General features: G+C 54.3%; 1 protein-coding gene across 4 annotated transcripts in view; it reads right to left on the bottom strand.

Annotated features, from left to right (window-relative positions):
- Pde2a (phosphodiesterase 2A) overlaps positions 1 to 16,608 on the bottom strand; it is a 65,118-nt gene that overhangs the window by 1,433 nt on the left and 47,077 nt on the right. For all 4 annotated transcript variants that reach the window (XM_036188154.1, XM_036188162.1, XM_036188137.1 and 1 more), the window contains 25 exons: positions 16,109 to 16,164; positions 10,801 to 10,860; positions 10,099 to 10,240; positions 9,803 to 9,855; positions 9,521 to 9,595; positions 9,394 to 9,435; positions 8,836 to 8,904; positions 8,508 to 8,638; positions 7,754 to 7,865; positions 7,256 to 7,295; positions 7,079 to 7,142; positions 6,678 to 6,750; positions 6,382 to 6,559; positions 6,074 to 6,186; positions 5,176 to 5,253; positions 4,165 to 4,287; positions 3,454 to 3,524; positions 3,052 to 3,174; positions 2,664 to 2,751; positions 2,400 to 2,447; positions 1,426 to 1,500; positions 1,196 to 1,295; positions 814 to 926; positions 397 to 435; positions 132 to 238 (listed from right to left, as the gene is read on the bottom strand). In XM_036188154.1, coding sequence (XP_036044047.1) covers positions 132 to 238; positions 397 to 435; positions 814 to 926; positions 1,196 to 1,295; positions 1,426 to 1,500; positions 2,400 to 2,447; positions 2,664 to 2,751; positions 3,052 to 3,174; positions 3,454 to 3,524; positions 4,165 to 4,287; positions 5,176 to 5,253; positions 6,074 to 6,186; positions 6,382 to 6,559; positions 6,678 to 6,750; positions 7,079 to 7,142; positions 7,256 to 7,295; positions 7,754 to 7,865; positions 8,508 to 8,638; positions 8,836 to 8,904; positions 9,394 to 9,435; positions 9,521 to 9,595; positions 9,803 to 9,855; positions 10,099 to 10,240; positions 10,801 to 10,860; positions 16,109 to 16,164 — 2,173 coding nt within the window. The remainder of the gene's footprint in view (positions 1 to 131; positions 239 to 396; positions 436 to 813; positions 927 to 1,195; positions 1,296 to 1,425; positions 1,501 to 2,399; positions 2,448 to 2,663; positions 2,752 to 3,051; positions 3,175 to 3,453; positions 3,525 to 4,164; positions 4,288 to 5,175; positions 5,254 to 6,073; positions 6,187 to 6,381; positions 6,560 to 6,677; positions 6,751 to 7,078; positions 7,143 to 7,255; positions 7,296 to 7,753; positions 7,866 to 8,507; positions 8,639 to 8,835; positions 8,905 to 9,393; positions 9,436 to 9,520; positions 9,596 to 9,802; positions 9,856 to 10,098; positions 10,241 to 10,800; positions 10,861 to 16,108; positions 16,165 to 16,608) is intronic.

The raw sequence follows: 16,608 nt of genomic DNA, 5'->3' as shown, positions 1-16,608 counted from the left end.
AGCCTGGGGATTGGGACAGCATGAAGACCATGGGGGTCTGAGGAGGAAGTGACAGGGTCTCTTGCTAACACTGAGGTGGATACAATGCCCTGCCTCTCTACACATGGTCCCAGCTGTGCCCACAAGCTCACTTGTAGATGGGCATGGCGATGTGCTCCATGAAGCTGATCTGCAGCTCAGGGATGTAGGCCTTCTCCCGGTCCATCATTTCCATTGGTCTGTTGCCCATGGCCTTCTCCTGCAGGCACCAGATCATTAGATCTGCCCCTCCTTCTTCTCCATTAGGTACCAGGTAGGGCAGGAACTCTCCCCAAACCTCCCCAGCCTCATGCCAGGAACACCTCATCCACCCTGCACACCACCACCCTGGGCATCCTGAGGTCACCTGACACATACCAAGTCTCCCTGGGAGAAGAACTCTTTGTAGATCAGCTCCTGGAAGGCAATACTCTCATCATCTCCTGCAAGTGGGATCTGTCCACCTAAGCCCATTCCCAGGGTGGCAAACTGAGGCCCAGTGTCTCAGTCCCACCCAGGGCCTACCCTCACTAGCTTGACAGTAGATGGTACACTACAGATCCTGGACTCTTCCCACTTCACACTGGCCACTAATTTATTGGGTGACCATGGGTAAGCCAGTGTCCATCTCAGAGTCACTTTATCTGTGGTCCTGAAGTGGTCTGTATTTCTGAATCTCCAAAATACAACCAGGCAGAATTCAGCACAGAAAGGTGTTTAGGATGCTGTAGGGGCACATGGGGCTGGGCAGAGGATATAGCTTTTGTTCCCTCAGGTGGGAGGGCCCGTTCTTACCGCAATTTTTCTGGTGGTCTTCCATCCCTTTGTCTGGTCAGAGAGGTCACAGGAAGTCATGAGGAGGCAGAGAAGAAGCCTGTGGTGCTGTTTGTTGGTTCGGTCATAACCCACTGTTGAGGGACAATGGAGTCAAGGCAAAGGGTCCACGCTCCTGTCCCTTCTGAGAACAAGGGCCCCACAGCCTGTCCCAACGTGGATCTGGAGTGTTCCATGGGGAGCAAAGCACACCTAAGGGAAGCTGGGAAGCCAGCATTGGGTCTGCCTGGAGCTACACCATAACCAGGAATGGGCTAGGGCAGGACAGAACCACGGCAGATGTTCAGGTAAGCAGATCTCCATGCTAAACCACCCATCCCTCCCTAGCAGCGAGGGGCGGCACCTTCAGCCATCTTCTGCAGGTCCTTGAAGATGCGGAGGTGATGGGCCAGGTCTGTGGCCAAGATGATGTCCCTCATCAGGTCCAGCATGCGCTGATAGTCCTGGAGAGGGTCAGGGAAGGGCATCACGGTCCCTGCTGCACACAGTCCTTTCACTTCAAGGCAGGTCTGTTCCTCTGTCTAGCCAGTCCCCAGCTCCCACCACACAGACCCCCACACACAGCCCCATCACCTTCCGGGAGAAGTGGTCAAAGATGTTGCAGCCGTGGGTGTTGAGGATGGCAATGGCCTGAGCAAAATGATGCCTCTGTGGGGAGAGGAGAGACAGGTCCCACTGGATCAAAGTGTCCCCATGACCAGAGGCTCTCAGAGAGGCAGGAAAGCCCAGCAGGGACAGGACCCCAAGCTCAGCAGAGCAGGCAGAAAGGAGAGTTAGGGTCCCTATTCCCTTGGTGAGTACTCTATTAGAACCCTCTGTGGCCCCGGGCAAGTCCCTGGCCAGCTTCATGACTCAGAGCCCTCAGCTGTGACATGAAGAGGCTTGATAAGGTACGCTCACGGGGCCTCGGAGGCTGGAAGAAAATTCTGAAATGATCCCCTGATATCCTGGACACTAATTCATGCAGAAAATATTTGTTTGCTGACAAGGGAAGGCAGTGAGGGAGAGAGGGCAAGGCCCTGTCTCCCGATAGTGAAGGGCTGTCATTTGGGAGGGGAGCAGGCTCATCCCAGGGGACAGAGGGCAGAACCAGGGTTGCAGCAGGGCCTCCTGGGAGACAGTGAGCATGCCTCTGGAGGGGACACTCTGGGGCAAGGTGACCTTGGAAATGTGGTTCCCATCCTGAATCAAGACCTGCACAAGGGAAGTTCAGATGTCTTGGATCTTGTTCCTGACCCAAGAGGCCACTGGAGAGCAGACCAGCCCTGGGGGCTCTAAACTGAGGGGAAAAGAGCTGACCCAGGCCTGAAAGGATGGTCAACTTTGAGAGGCAGTGGCGCTGCTCTGTTCCTGCTGGTTTTGCAAACCCGGCACAGTCTGGCACAGTGGCCCTAGTCACACCCCCACCTGCGGTGTTTCAGGAAAATGAGGTCCATGAGGTACAACTCCCACAGCCTAGCTGGAGAGCATGGCTTGAGAACTGTCTAACTTGAAAGTCACTGGCCTTTGGAGGTTCAGGACAGGGGCTGGGCAGGATGGCACTTTACCTCCATGACAGAGCCCTCCGAGCTGTAGAGAGCAGCTAGCACAGATTTCTGGAAAAGTCCAGAAAAGCTCTGGTTACTCCTCCCATCTGGGTCAGAGTGAGCACCTCCCACTGAGGTTATTGCTCCCTCCTCCCATCCCAGCTGTGGGTCTCACTGCCGCTGGCTCGCTCATGTGGCTGAGAAGGGCAAGGCAGAGGGCCCCCATTGTGAGGAGAGAGAAGGGCAAGGCAGAGGGCCCCCACTGTGAGGAGAGCAGGCTCTCACCGAAGCCACCTGGAAGGAGTTGTTTGTGCCTCTGTGGTCCAGGTCGTGACACATGCAGGAAATAAACAAGGCAAAGATCTCGATGTCCCTAGGTGGGAGGTAGTGAAGAGAAATGTCACCCAGAGCTTCCTCCCTGGGTGCCTCAGAGAAGAGACAGCTGGATGAGATGCCCAGGGACCACCCAGCAGTCAGGGGGTTCTGGAAAGCAGCTCTCCTTCGGGAGTGCGGCAGCCTTGGGGGAATCAGGTCTGTCATTCTCTGTGACTGAGCAGCCCCCTTGTGGAAGGTGGGGGCTGCATGGCATTCCCCCCTGAGCAGAGAAGACAGAATGAGTGGCCAGAAAGGATCTGCCACACATCTGGGGCTTGTGGAAAGGACAGCTACTTACTCGAGGTAGCTGGAAAGCTCCAGGTTCTTATAGAGCAGATAGCAAAAGTGAGAGACAGAAAAGGCGTGCATCCAGTTGTGGTAGGGGGGATCCCGGTAACCTTTCTTCACCATCAAGCAGAACCTGGGAGAGCCGAGACAGTAGAGGGGCCTCAGCCTCGCCTCCTCCGGGAAGCCCTCCAGACTCTGCCCGTTACATTTTCTTGTCTTTCTTTATTCATGATCTGGTGTCTGAGAACAGCTCCTCATTCACAGATCCCTCCCTGCTCCCACAAATCCAGTCCTCCCCCAGGCATCTTTAGAAAGACCCCTCCCAAGAATGCTGGGGGCAATGGACATGAGATGGGGGCAACTGGAGATGGAAACTGAGGCTCTGCCCCAAGGGCAGTGCTGGAGCACACACCGGGCCAGAGTTGGGCAGTCAATTTTGTAGTTATTGATGAAGTTCATGTCTTGCAGCATGCTCAGGATGGCCTGTAAAGCAAGGAGAGGGGTGTCAGAGGGACAGTCACTATCAAGATGTGGCTTCTGTCTCTACCTCTCTTGAATCCTCACACTAAAAAAATTAGTCTTAAAACTCACTGGGTGGTGCGCGCCTTTAATCCCAGCACTCAGGAGGCAGAGGCAGGTAGATCTCTGTGAGTTCGAGGCCAGCCTGGGCTACAGAGCAAGATACAGGACAAGCACCAAATCTACAAGGAGAAACCTTGCCTCAAAAGAACAAACAAACAAACAAAAACCTCTGAACCTAAACTAAAGGACAATTAAATAGATGAACAAGCATGCATCAAGCTGTGAACTATCTGAAATTTGAGGGATTTGAGAACTAAGACTTCTTGGAAACAAGCCCACATACAGTCTTAGAAGAACAGGTTCAGGGTTTCAAACCCCACAGCCACACACCTAGGGTAGCCTTGAACCACCATCCGGCCCCCTGCTGTTCCCTAAGCAGCCCTTAGCCCATGATGGCAAGCTGCATGCCCATCCTGTCTCTGAAGGAGCCTCCATAGCCCTCCTTGGTGCTTCTGCCTCGCCCAGAAGTTCTTACGCACATCTAGCTGACATCTCTACTTCCCACACTCCACCCTCCTCACCCTGAGAAGGGCCAGCTCACCATAGAAGTGTCGTCCTCAGGCAGAGAGCGAGGCGTGTAGGTGAAGTTGGCAAAGTTGGAGTCAATGGCAGCCACAGGTTGGATCCCATCGTGGAGAAGCTTGGTGTACTCATCATCAGAGACCTAGAGCAGACAAGCCAGGCATTAGCAGACGGCCTCTTCCCTCTCCAGTGTCCTTCCCATCAGATTCCCATGCAGATGGGGGATCCCTTGTCCTGCATACATCAACTTGGACCCCAACTCTTCATACTGTTACTGGACAGATCACCACAGCACCACAGCCAGCATCCCTGTGTCCCCTGCCTATGCACAGATGACCACATCCATGTCAGCCAAAGCAAAGACAGACAGTGCCCCTGTTCATGACACCCCAACCTGTGCTTTCACGGTCTCTAAGTCTAGCAGTTTGTCTCTTGGGGAAAGGCCTCGAATGTGTAATTTCTACCCCTCCTCTACTGCCTTTGTACCTATTCCCAAGACACTGGGACAGGTGAGAAGAAATGTGCCAATGAACAGTAATTGCCATCTACTATAAGCTCAGGCTTGAGGTAGCTCTTTCAAAGCAGGGCCTGGGAATGGGTCTGCAGTATCAGCAATCAGGACCATGCAGGGATGCATGCATGACCATGGCAGCCAGAGAGTGGTAGGAGAAAGCCCCGAACAAGGTTTCAGCCTCCGGGGCCTCCCTAATTGGGGCACAGTCTCTGGATATGGGATGAGGGTAGCTGTCTGAACCAAATTATCCCCTGGGCAAAAGCCTGCTGCTTGCTTCCAGACTGGGGCTGGACTGAGAAAAGGCTCGGGGGAGAGGGGTGTGAGATGGGGGAGATGGTCCCTAGGCAGAGCAGGAGGCCAGGTACTGATGTGGGTCTACTTTCACGTTCTCCAGAGCCAGCAATAGGAAAGCTCAGCCTGGACCTGGGCTGCAGAGGATTCTGGGAGTCAGGGAAGAAGTGTGGAGCAGGTGGCCCCAAGACCCTAAGAAGTACAGCAGCTCCGAGCAAGCCTCACCTTCATATGGTACATCATCATCTCATTGGCCAGGTGGCTGCGGTACTGGGCCTCGTTCACCTTTTTGTACAGGAGAGACTGAGGGGAGAAAGTGAGAGCAACGGGGCTGGAGTCGGGGCTGGGACACCCTCCGAATACCCAGAACTGGCACGAAGGGGCCCGATTGCAGAAGCTCTCCTTCCTGTCCCTGGAGCCCCAGCGTAAACAATTAACAACAGCCCAGTCTTCAGGTTCTACCCCCACTCAGTTCTCCCACTGGCCTTCCCCATTTTCTTAACATCTGAGGCACTTGCGTGTGTCTCCTGAGTCTGACCCAGACTTCAGTGATGGAGCCAAGGAGCCCTTGGAGGAGATCAGAAGCGGGAACTGACTTGGGAACCTGGGCTGGATTTTCCGGCTAGAGCTGCTAATTGCCTAGACAGAAAGGCCCAACATTTGCCAAAAAGACACTGATTAGTAGATTGGGTTGGAATTGCCGGAGGAGGGATGGCATCTTAGCAATAGGGGTTTGTATGTGTGTATTGGGGTTTTTTGTTTGTTGAGACAGTGTCTCATGTAGCTCAGGCTAGCCTCCAACTTGCTGTGTAGCCGAGGTTTTGAACTCCTGACCCTTCCTCCCTCAAGTTCTGAGATTATAGGCCCATACCACCAGCCTGGCAGAACTAGGGGGTTTTGTTTGTTTATTTGTCTCGTCTTTTTCTTTTTCATGACCCTCAGAAGCAGAGTGAACAGGACTGTTCACGCTGAGCCAGCAGAGGCAGCCAGCTTGTACTGTATAGGCTGCACAGCACCCCACTCTCTGGGATCTGAGCCCTCTGCATGGATGGACAGACCAGAGCAAAGAGAACCCATGTGGGGAGTAGAAAAGCACTCTCCCTGCCCGGTCGTGCTCCCTTACGTGGGCGATGCTGATGCCACAGTAGATGGAGAAGGCTGTGGCCAGGTCTTCATCAAACTTGCTGAACCATGGCCCATTGATCTTGTTCACTAGTTCAGCCACACCGATGACCTCTGGGAAGAGAGCAAATAAAGGAAGGAGTCCAGTGAGATCTGCCTTTCCCTAACTCTTCTGAAAGTAGTGGTTCAGGCCCAGGCAATCCCAATCGCTTCAACTCCCGGACCCTAGCAGATCGGAAGAAACTAGGACGGCCTTCCACTCCGCCCCGCCCCGCCCCGGCCCCGCCCCCGGCAGCCAAGAGTTCTCACCCTGGTTTTCGTTTTTGATAGGGAAGCAGAGGATGTTGCGCGTGCGGAAGCCAGTGCTGTCGTCTACGCCGCGATAGAAAAGCGGATGGGCGTATGCGTCTGGGATGTTCAGGATCTGGCCCGTGGTCGCCACGTGGCCCGCGATGCCCTGGTCCGCCGGGATGCGGATCTCATAGCTCTGCCCAGACAGGGATGGAGTAGAAAGCAGAAATTGAGCTGGCTATAGACAACCTTTCGTATGTGGCTTGTTCCCCAGGGCCCTTGCGTACTCCTGGACACCTTCCATTCTTCCTCACCTCATCGTCCACCACGCCGCCATCGAACACCTTGGCCACTAGCTCGTTCTGATCCAGCAGGAACACGGAGCAGCTGTGGAGAGAAGTGGTTGGTCCATCGGGTCCTGACGCCCGTCCAACCACGCATGACTAGGGCAGCGATTTCTGAGGCCCCGGAGGAGTGTCCTGACCTGAGATACTCTCATCAGAGCTGGCCATTTCCAAGCATTCCATTTGTTTTTTATTTGTTTTGTATTGTATTGTTTTTAGTTCCTACTATGTGTCACTGAAACCTATGGCATGCTAAGCTAGCGCTGTCCTGGCTGAAATAAGGACCCAGTCAGAAGGAAATGCCGGACAAGAAGGGAGGGGGCAGAGATGGCGAGGAATGAGTCTCCCTCCCCCAGCCCACGTCTGCTCACATCTCTGCATTGCTGAGGTTTCTGGCCTCGGTGATGATCTCCTGTAGTAGAACAGAAACGTCATCTAGAGGAGGGTAAGGAGAAGTTCCGTGAGACCTGAGGAGTGTCAGGCAAGCCCTCCACGTCCCCCCTCCACATCCCCTCCCCAAACAGCCTGTGTGGAAGACAGTCACTCACCCAGGTGAGTGAAAAGGTTCTTTGCCACTTGGAGAAGAGCCTAGGAAGGAGGAAGAGAAGATCATAAAGTGTTGGGTCAAAGCTCACCCTAACCAACCCCCCCACCCCCGCGGCCAATGGCTGGGGGATGTTCTCATTCCTTCCCCAGGGCTCCCGGAAGAGGATGGAAACTGACATGTCTAATGAAAACCTTTGGGTACTAAATGAAGGAATAGAGGGATAGCTAGCCCAGGGAAGATGAGCCGGACGCTCCCAGGTCTCACCACCTTGCCTCTTGCAGCCCAGATGTTGCAGTAGTGCCAATGTTAGACACTAGAGGGCAATCCCAGACAATGCCTAGAGCCTAGGGAACTCCTGACCTCCTCTTTAAGAGACTTCCAGGTCACTAGGTTACCTAGCTGCACCATTAGCCGGGATAACACAGGCACACATTGCCCTGGTGGACAGCCTTTTGGGGCTGGAGCTGGTCCCCAGGAAAAACCCAAGGCAGGCACTCACCTGACACTCACACTTGAGCTTCTGCTCCTTCTGGAAGGCCAAGGTGCTGGTGAGCACCGTGCCTGTGTAATGGAAGCAGTGTTGGATCACATGTTCATCCTGGTCCGTGAACCTGGAAGGAGGGGAGGAAGACAGGCTTCTCAGCCCTTTTCTCCCTCCCTCCATGCTGCCAGGAAGCCCATATCTACCAGCTCACAGAACTCTTTCCAGGCTGAGGACAGCCACACTCCCTGCCTTCCCCTTCAGGCTGAATGCTCTCTCAAGGGTAATGTCTACTTGTCCTCAGTCTAAAATGTGGGTTCCTCCTTAGACTACTGCTTTGTTTTTGTTTGTTTGAGGCAGGATTATAAACATGTTGCCCAGGCTGTCCTGGAACTGCTAGGCTCAAGTGACCCTCCCCCCACTTCAGACCCCCAGAAGCTGGGGCTGTTGCTATACCACCATACCAAGAGAGCTATTGCTTCTCCAAACCAAAGCCATATCTCCCTTCTCTGACTGGAGTCACTCAGACCAGGGCTAGACTCCTCCATCAGGCTAGAGACTTGCTAAGACCAAAGCCAGCTGTTCTGCTCTTCTATGATGCCCCCACCCACCCCTGCGGCCTCAAGATGACAGAGAGTCAGGAATCTTGCATTAGCAAACTGAGGCCCACCACTTCCGGGGTAGCACCCTTGCCTAGTCCCTTCTCACATTGTTACCCTGCCCTGCCCCTCAGTTCCAACTCTTTATGGACACCTCCCAGCCCCAAACTCACAAGTCTCCTCCAAGCTTGTTGAAGGCGCAAGCCAGAGCCACCACCTGGTCAGTGGCCCGGCTGATGACAGGGACACATAGCATAGCCTGCAGCTCACAGCCCAACATGTTTTGTAGCTGTTGCACATCATCCTACAGAGATGCAAGGGGTAGTGAGCCAGGGCAGGGGAGGAGGGGCAGTGGGCCTCCTCTCCCGCTCTCCACCACACTCTGCAACCTGCTACGGTCTTGTCCTCCCATTCCTAGGCTAGCCCATTCTGAAGACCCTGGAGCCTGAGTGAAGGGGTCTCCCCGTCTCTCTCCCCTGGCTCAGCATGGCCATGGCTTACAGAGGTTAGGTCCTTCAGCTGGATACGCTTCTTGTCTTCCACCACCTGGCCCAGGCGTCCCATGGTCAGCTAGAGAGTGAAGAGAGACCCAGTTGGCCCAGATTTCCCTGTGTCAGGGATCTCAACCCACTCTTGTCTTCCAAGTCTGGAAGTTTCCACACACTCTTTGAGCAGTTCAAAGAATGGATGAAGCTAATACTAAGGAGCAGAGGACAGGGGGTATAGGAAGGACTGGGGTAGCCAACAGTGGACTTGATGGTTTTCCCTAACTAGAGAGTGATAAGCAGACTCCAAAGAATCTCCCTGATCTCAAGAGATTCTCATAGACCCATGTCTAGAAATACTGATCCCACATAAGGCTTCCTCTAGTCTTTAAGAGATTGCTCCTACTGGAGCCTGAGCATGAGATGCAGCGCTCCTTTGTACATGCTTTGTAATACTCCTAAGTACATCTCAAGATCTGGACTAGTCCCACCAAGAGATTCTAGTGGGCCCCAGTTCTGCTAGGACTCCGTGGTCCCTGCAGGCTCCAGGGCAGAGGGCAGAGGTGGAACTCACAGGAAAGCTGATCTCTTCTCCCAGCACTTTATCTCCAATGACCTGTGGAACCCAGTAATGGAGACAGCTTAATGGAAGGAAAGCCGGACACAGGTCCCCCTGCCCCACAGTGGACCTGGACCCTCACCTTGCAGGAAAACTGCAGATTGTCCTCTGACACTAGCAGGAGGCAGCAGTGAGATGCTTGTGTCTCCTGCTGCAGCTGCAAGGGGGCAGAGAGAGCCAGGCTGAGTATGGGGCTGGGCCACCCTCTAGCCTCTAGTCTCGGGGGGCGGGCGGGGGAGAGAGTTCAGGCTTTTGGGAGAGTAGAGAGGATGGGATGTCCCCATCGGGATTGAGATGAGAATCCCAAGGGTCTGCTGGTCTTTGGAGAGAGATGAGGTGGGAGAGAGGATGCTCAGGGACTCACATATTGAAGGACTTTGAGCTGCAGGGAAGTGGCATCCAGGTCATAGAGTTCCCCTGCAAGGGCCGGGCTCAAATCAGAAAGGGCTCTGCCTTGTCTGGGGGCTGCTTCACCCCTGCCTCTCCTCAGGCCCCACCTGACCACCCAGAAGACCCACATTCTTTCCGTTGCTGTCTGGGTTCTGCCTTCTGGCACACTCACCTCTCAGGCCCTTCCTTCTCCACAGATCTAGCCCCGGCCCTGGCCCCTCCAGGATCAACCCTGTTGGTCCTATAGACCTGTCCAAGTTTGGCCCTCACCACACAGCTGCAGGATCTTTCTGTCATGGTCGGTGTACCCCTTCTCATCCTTTTGATCTTCAGAGGCATCCACTGAGGTGTTCCGGACAGCTTCAGGCCTGCGCTGCTGCAGAGCCTGCAGCCTCCGCAGGGCCACCAGAGTCTGGGACAGGCAGAGCAGTAAGCACACCCTTACCCCACCTTGCTGCTGGTGCCACTACCTGACTTCTCCCCTTTGCTCAAGCAGCTCCCTCTGTGGGCCCCGCAGTGCCCATTGCCCACTGCTGTTCTGGTCCCGAAGAGTTCAAGCCATTGGCCCCTCCCCCTCCTGAGAGCCCACTGCCCTTAGAGTCTCCTTCCATCCATGGCCAAGCATAGTTGTCTCCACCCCTTGCTCACAGAGGCTTCCAAAAGGGTCAGATTTTTCTGTCTAACACCATCCTGATGAAGACCACAGGTGCCCGAAATCTTAGGCAGAAAAGAGCCTGAGTTATGCACAAGGTCTTGGACTCATCACTAACCTAGGTTAAGTTATCCCCATCTTCAGATGTGAAACTGAGGCTCACAGAGGCTGCATGACTTGCTCAAGGTCCCAAAGCTTTAAGGTGGTAGTGCTGGAACCAGAAGCCAGGTCTGCCCAGCTCTCTGGCCAGGTCCTCTTCCCACCAGCTCTAATAAAGGCCTTCTCCAGGCCCTGTGTTACCGTGGTCCTACCCCACTCACATGCTTCTCCACCGCCTGCAGGCTCCACTCCTCACTGTCACTCAGCTGGCCACAGTGCACCTGGTGGGGAGGGAGAAGGGACCAGCTGTGACCTTCCCCAGCCTGTCTTTGCTAGCATGTCCTCCCACGGCCAGCAGACACCAGTCGCCACCAACACAGTCTGTGACCTCCATGTAAGCCCATCCTTCAGGCCAGGCAGCCAGCTCTGGGAGTCATTTCCCAAGGAAGACTTCTAGGGCAGGTGCCAAGGGCGGAACTTTTCTGTCTGTCCATGCTTATTGTCCCCTTCCTGGAGAAAACTGTCCCATAGATAGCACAGTCCAGGCATACAGTGTTAGGAAAGGGACCTTAGATCCTTCCTCATCTTCCACACATGGAGCTTCAGGCTAAGGATTTGTGGAACTGGCTTCAGCCTCCCAGCTCCATCTTTCTGGGTGGGGTTTGAGCTGCCCTTACATCTGGGATAAAGGAGCCCAGCATGACATCTGCCAGGGAAGGTGTGCAGCTGAAGTAAATGGACTGATGGATGGTTTTTTTTTTTTTTTTTTTTTTTTTTTTTTTTAAGCTGAGGATCGAACCCAGGGCCTTAGCACTTGCTAGGCAAGCACTCTACCACTGAGATAAATCCCCAACCCTGATAGATGCTTTTTGCTTTACATCTGATCCTCACCACCGTGAGATGCAGTCTCCCCCTTACAGATGAGCCAGGACCCAGAAGGGCTGAGGGGCTTGCCCAAAGTCACCAAGCACAAGGTGGCAGAGTTGGCACCACTCTCTCCACTCACTCCCTTTCTTGCCTACACTTCTGCTCTCTAGATTCATTCTTACCACCTCCATAATCTGTGCCCCCTGTGCCAGCCACCAGGGCTCCCTTCAGCCATATTCCTGCTTGGGTGTTGGAAGAGGAAGTGTGAAGGGGAAGGAGGGATGGCAGTCTAGGAACCCACCGTGGGCTGCCAGCAAGGCTCCCCACCTGCCTTCTCAACTTCTTTAGCTTCCTCAAAGCTGCTCGCCACCTGTGGAGCTCCCACAGGGCTTGCAGGGGTGGGGGGCTCCATCCTGCCTTCCTTGCCCCAGGAGCCCCTGCCTGCCTCTCTGCTCTGGGTCCCCTGCCAGGAACAGATGGAGAGGAGGGAACCAGCAGGTTCTCAGGAAGCTCAGGCTCTGGCTGGGAGCAGGATGAGTGGAGCTGGGGTGCACTTGGGAGGGGGGACCTTATACATGAGGGATTTGGGCGGGCACAGACAGCCTGGGCTGGGAATCTCAGAGGGAATGGTATTTGGGAGGCTTCCTGAATTAAGTTCAAACAGCATAGGAGAGAGAAGAGAGAGGGGCGGGGCTGTAGCCAGAGGCTGTCCCAGTTAAGTGCCAAGTGGGGAGTATGTAGGAAGGTGAGGCCCAGAGGTGGGGAGTATAGATGTTCAAGGAGCCACAGAAGGAAGGGCCTTGAACTTGGAATTTAGGGAGATATGACAAACTTTAGCATCTGACACCTGTCATCTATGGGATGAAGGGTAAATGTCAGGAAGCAAGATTAGAGCTTGGGAGACTGGAAGAGACCTGGGTGGGGAGGGGCAAGGGCTATGTTGAAGCTTAAGCTGGGAATGAGGTGCTTTCATACAAGACAGGAGTCTGAGGGCATCTGAGGCCAACTGCATATGCTTTACATAATTATGCTGGCTTTTTATGGTTAGTATGTGCAGGGCAGCATCCTTCTCGCTCCTTCTACTTGGACCCATCTTTCAGGAAGAGGGGCAGTTGAGCCCCCTCTAGAGCTGGGGGGGGACCAGCTCCTTGGCTTTCCAAAGGCCTGGACCCAGATGCAGAGCTGGGTGTCTGAAAATACTGAGAGAAGAGAAGAAACTGTGATGTCCTCATCCCAGCATGCACTGCCGGGCTGTGATGTCCCTCATCCCAGCATGCACTGCCGGGCTGCTTCAGCCCACCCACTCAGCACGTGCTCACACACACACAGGTGCTTCCTTGAAGCCCTAAAGCCCCTTCACATGTACACACTTGCTTCCGCTCTCCCATGGAAATACACACACACACACACACACACACACACACACACACACACACACACACCTGCACCTCCACTGCCCACATCATCCACATGTCCGCATTCATACCAGCACACAGGAAATTAGTTTATACACCCACACCCGTACTTCCAACATCTCCTAACACAAGCCAGTTAGTCTCCCCAACACTCTTACATGTGGTAACATTTACTCTTGTAAATGTTAATGTTAAGGTGGGTGTCTGAGGCTCAGTGGGAAATACTGATCTGTGGGCACCAGTGTTTAGAAAGAATTAAAAACCTGGCCAGGCTACCAGGCCCACCTTCATCAAGTTCAACATGACTAATGGCGTGAAGGCTCCACTGTCATGCAAGGAGCTAACAGGCACAGCTAGGGGAGGGGAACAGGCACAAATCATGCATCATATGCCAGAGACCAAGAGCCACCCACTCCTCGAAGGGGCTTGGTATCCCGGAACTGAAAACCAGTAAGAGAATTTCAACCCCAAGAATCTGCAGTCAAGGCGCTTGAACTGAGCTGTGAAAGCTCAGAACTCAGGCACATAGCCGTGCACGCATTTCTTTGTTTTGTTTTGTTTTGTTTGCTTGTTTGTTTTTCGAGACAGGGTTTCTCTGTGTAGTTTTGGTGCTTGTCCTGGATCTCACTCTGTAGACCAGGCTGGCCTCGAACTCACAGAGATCCTCCTGGCTCTGTCTCCTGAGTGGGGGGATTAAAGGCGTGTGCCACCACCGCCCTGGCTTGACTGCACATTTCTTAGCAAGTCTGACAGCAGCTCCATCACACCCCAATGCTCCTCAGGACTCCCTGGTCTCCTGGCTAGAGCTGGCCAGTGTTCCCAATTCTCTTCTTACTTTTGACACTGTGCCATGCCCTCCGGGACTCAGAGCAGGAACTGATGATCTATCTGGGTCATTTCTGTGTTCCCAGAACATAGCACACAGACCTTGACACCTAGTAGAAAGAGGTCTTGGATGGGTTGTATGTGTGTGTGTGTGCGCGCGCGTGTGTGTGCGTGCGTGAGTGCGTGCGTGCGTGCGTGTGTGTGTGTGTGTGTGTGTGTGTGTGTGTGTGTGTACAGTGGACAGCAACAGCAGATACCCAGGTCAAAGTTGGAGTTATCAAGGAAGGAGCTGATGACTTACAGCCCTCTCTCTTCCTTTTGTGCCCTCTACCTTCAGGACTGGGTAGCAGCTGGGTACTCCATGGCCGCCTGTGTTGCCTCTAGGAGGATGAACGATCCTGTGACCCTGGGAGCAGCTGTCAGATGTGTGAGCCTTGGGGAGCAGGCATCCAAAGGAGTCTGTTTCTACCTGACTGGGAAGCTTCAGGCTTAGAGGAGAACTGGACAGTGAAATGCTCTAAATTCCCTTCAAGAGCTCTGCACAGTCAGGATGTGTGCGGAGATGAAGGAATGTCTGTCAGAAACTTCTGTGCCCCAGGTAACATCTTCCTTGGTGGTGCACATCTCACACTTCAGCCTGGCTGGGATCACACTCCTCCCCAAGCACCCCCTGCTCTCCCCTAGCCCTTGCCTCTGCCCTTTCCTTTCTCTGCCTTCCCACCTCCTACCTACACCCAAGACCTTGCTCAGATGCTTTCTGCACTGTAGGACTCCCCTGGCTGCTCCAGCATCTCCCTCCAGAGCACCGGCTGGCAGCAATTACTTCATTTGGCTTGTGGTGGCCTGAAGGTGTCCCTGCCTGTCCCCAAACTTGAAAGCTCCAAGAAGTAGAAACGGCTTGTTCCAGCACCCGGCCAGTGGCTGGCTGAATTAAGATGACACTGGGGTTTCCTCTCTTCAGGAAACTAAATCCCAGACTCCTGGCGTAAAGCTAGCCAAGGCAAACATGGCATCCCTCCTTCTGTGCCAAAATGAACAACTTCCTTAATGTCTTCACCTTGGAGAGATACTTTTCTTCCCACCTAATCTTCACTGTATCAAAGTGAGGATGGGCTTGCAAGGAGCCTGGCACCTCCAGGCCCTGTTCTGTCTACAGAGAGGATGTGCTGAAGCCACTGTCTCCCCAACCCCACTTTTACACCTACCCCCGCCTGTCCTTAGCACGCCAACTCCTGGCTAGAGCTGACCAGCATTTGCAAGGCTACCCAAGAAACAGAGTAAGAAGCAGGGTATGAGAGTTCTGTCTAAAGGTCCCCTCCCCAGGAGAGTACAAGCTGGGACTAAACATCAGTAGGGGTGGTTCTGAGCTCGCTCCCTCCCTCAGGCAGATGTGGCCTGGTGTCAGGGAGTCAAGCCCAGCACCCCATCGCAGCTGGCTGCTGCCCTCTCCACTCCCACTGCCAGCCCCGCAGCTCAGAAAAGGTCAGGCGCCTCGGAAACCTTTAATTCCCCTTTAATGAGCTCGGGAGGAGTCCCTTGGTGCCTAGTTTATTTGTCCCGGGCGGCGCCACTCTGACGCTGGCAGATTCCCAGTAACTGTGACTTGGGGTGCAAGCCTTTTCCTGGGATAGGACAAGGATTTTGACTTCCATCTCCATAGGGGAAAAGGGATAGGAAGACTAACAGAATCTTTGCTGGCAAGACTCAGCCACCTTTCCAAGGAGCTGTGAAGCAGGGGCCTGGGAGACCCCATGAGGGGCAGTAGAGAGCACCCAGCAGCCCAGAGGTGGGAGAACAACCCCTTGAATTCCCATGCATCTCCATCTCTGAGGGAGGCCCCTTCTCTTCCCTCTGATTCAGTTTCAAGGGGCATCTTGGTCCCTAGTTGTTGCCCAGGCAGCTCCATCAGGGACACCCACCTCTCAAGTCCCTAGCTCCCCCAGTTCTGATATTTAAACTGCTTAAGTGTCTCAGTGGTTGACAGTCTCACAGCCACCTGTGCCCTTTCAGTGTCTGTTGGTCACAATCACCTCACTGTGTCCCTGTCCTCTTGGACACTACCCATAACCCATCCAGAGTTTCCCAAGAGGAAACTGATGAGGCTAGGTCTAGATGGAGCTTGGGTTACCCCTGGGACCAGTGGGTTCTTCCTGCCAGGGTGAGGCCCAACTGTGAATTTGATCCAGGATCTGGTCAAGCCCTCCAGTCTATCCCAGGTGCCTTGCATGCCACCTCCTCTCTCTAGCGCGCACGCGCGCGCGCGCACACACACACACACACACACACACAGAGAGAGAGAGAGAGAGACAGACAGACAGACAGACAGACAGACAGACAGACAGACAGACTACAGCCACAGATTTCCTCCCTGCTTCCCTCTCCCCATCCTACCCACACCCCAGCCACATGGGCAGGCTCTTACCAAGATAACAGCTGCCACAGTTCCAGCCTCCTTGTCCACCAGGGGTATGATCAGCACTGAGGGGGGAGAGGGGGCAATGAGGTGGTCCTGCAGGCCCAGTGAGGCCCAGAGATACTGAGTAAGGACCCAGGGAAGGAGACAAAGATGCAGACAGAGAGGCTGGGACAGAGACACAGAGAGACCCAGAGGCCCGGTGAGACGGAGAGCGGACCTGAGTCAGTGACAAAAGCAACCACAGCGACAACCCCTGAACAGAAGGAGAGCCCCTCACTTGACAACTTTCTTGTGATTCTCCCAGAAACCCTGGGAGGGAGGAAGGGAGGGAGGGAAGGAGGCAGGGAGGCAGGGAGGCAGGCAAGGACGAGCATCCTTGTTCGACAGGTGGGGAGCCGAGGTCCAGAAAGGGAAAGTGACTTGCCCAAGATCACTCAGCAAGTCAGGCCTCCTGACCCCCAGTCTTGCGCACTTTCCACATCGACACAGAGGACAGAGACCTAGAG

The sequence above is a fragment of the Onychomys torridus genome, chromosome 1, assembly GCF_903995425.1.
Source record: "Onychomys torridus chromosome 1, mOncTor1.1, whole genome shotgun sequence".
In the NCBI taxonomy this organism is placed as follows: Eukaryota; Metazoa; Chordata; class Mammalia; order Rodentia; family Cricetidae; genus Onychomys; species Onychomys torridus.
Note: the sequence above shows the minus strand (reverse complement) of the source record. Positions and strands in the feature narration are given on the sequence as shown.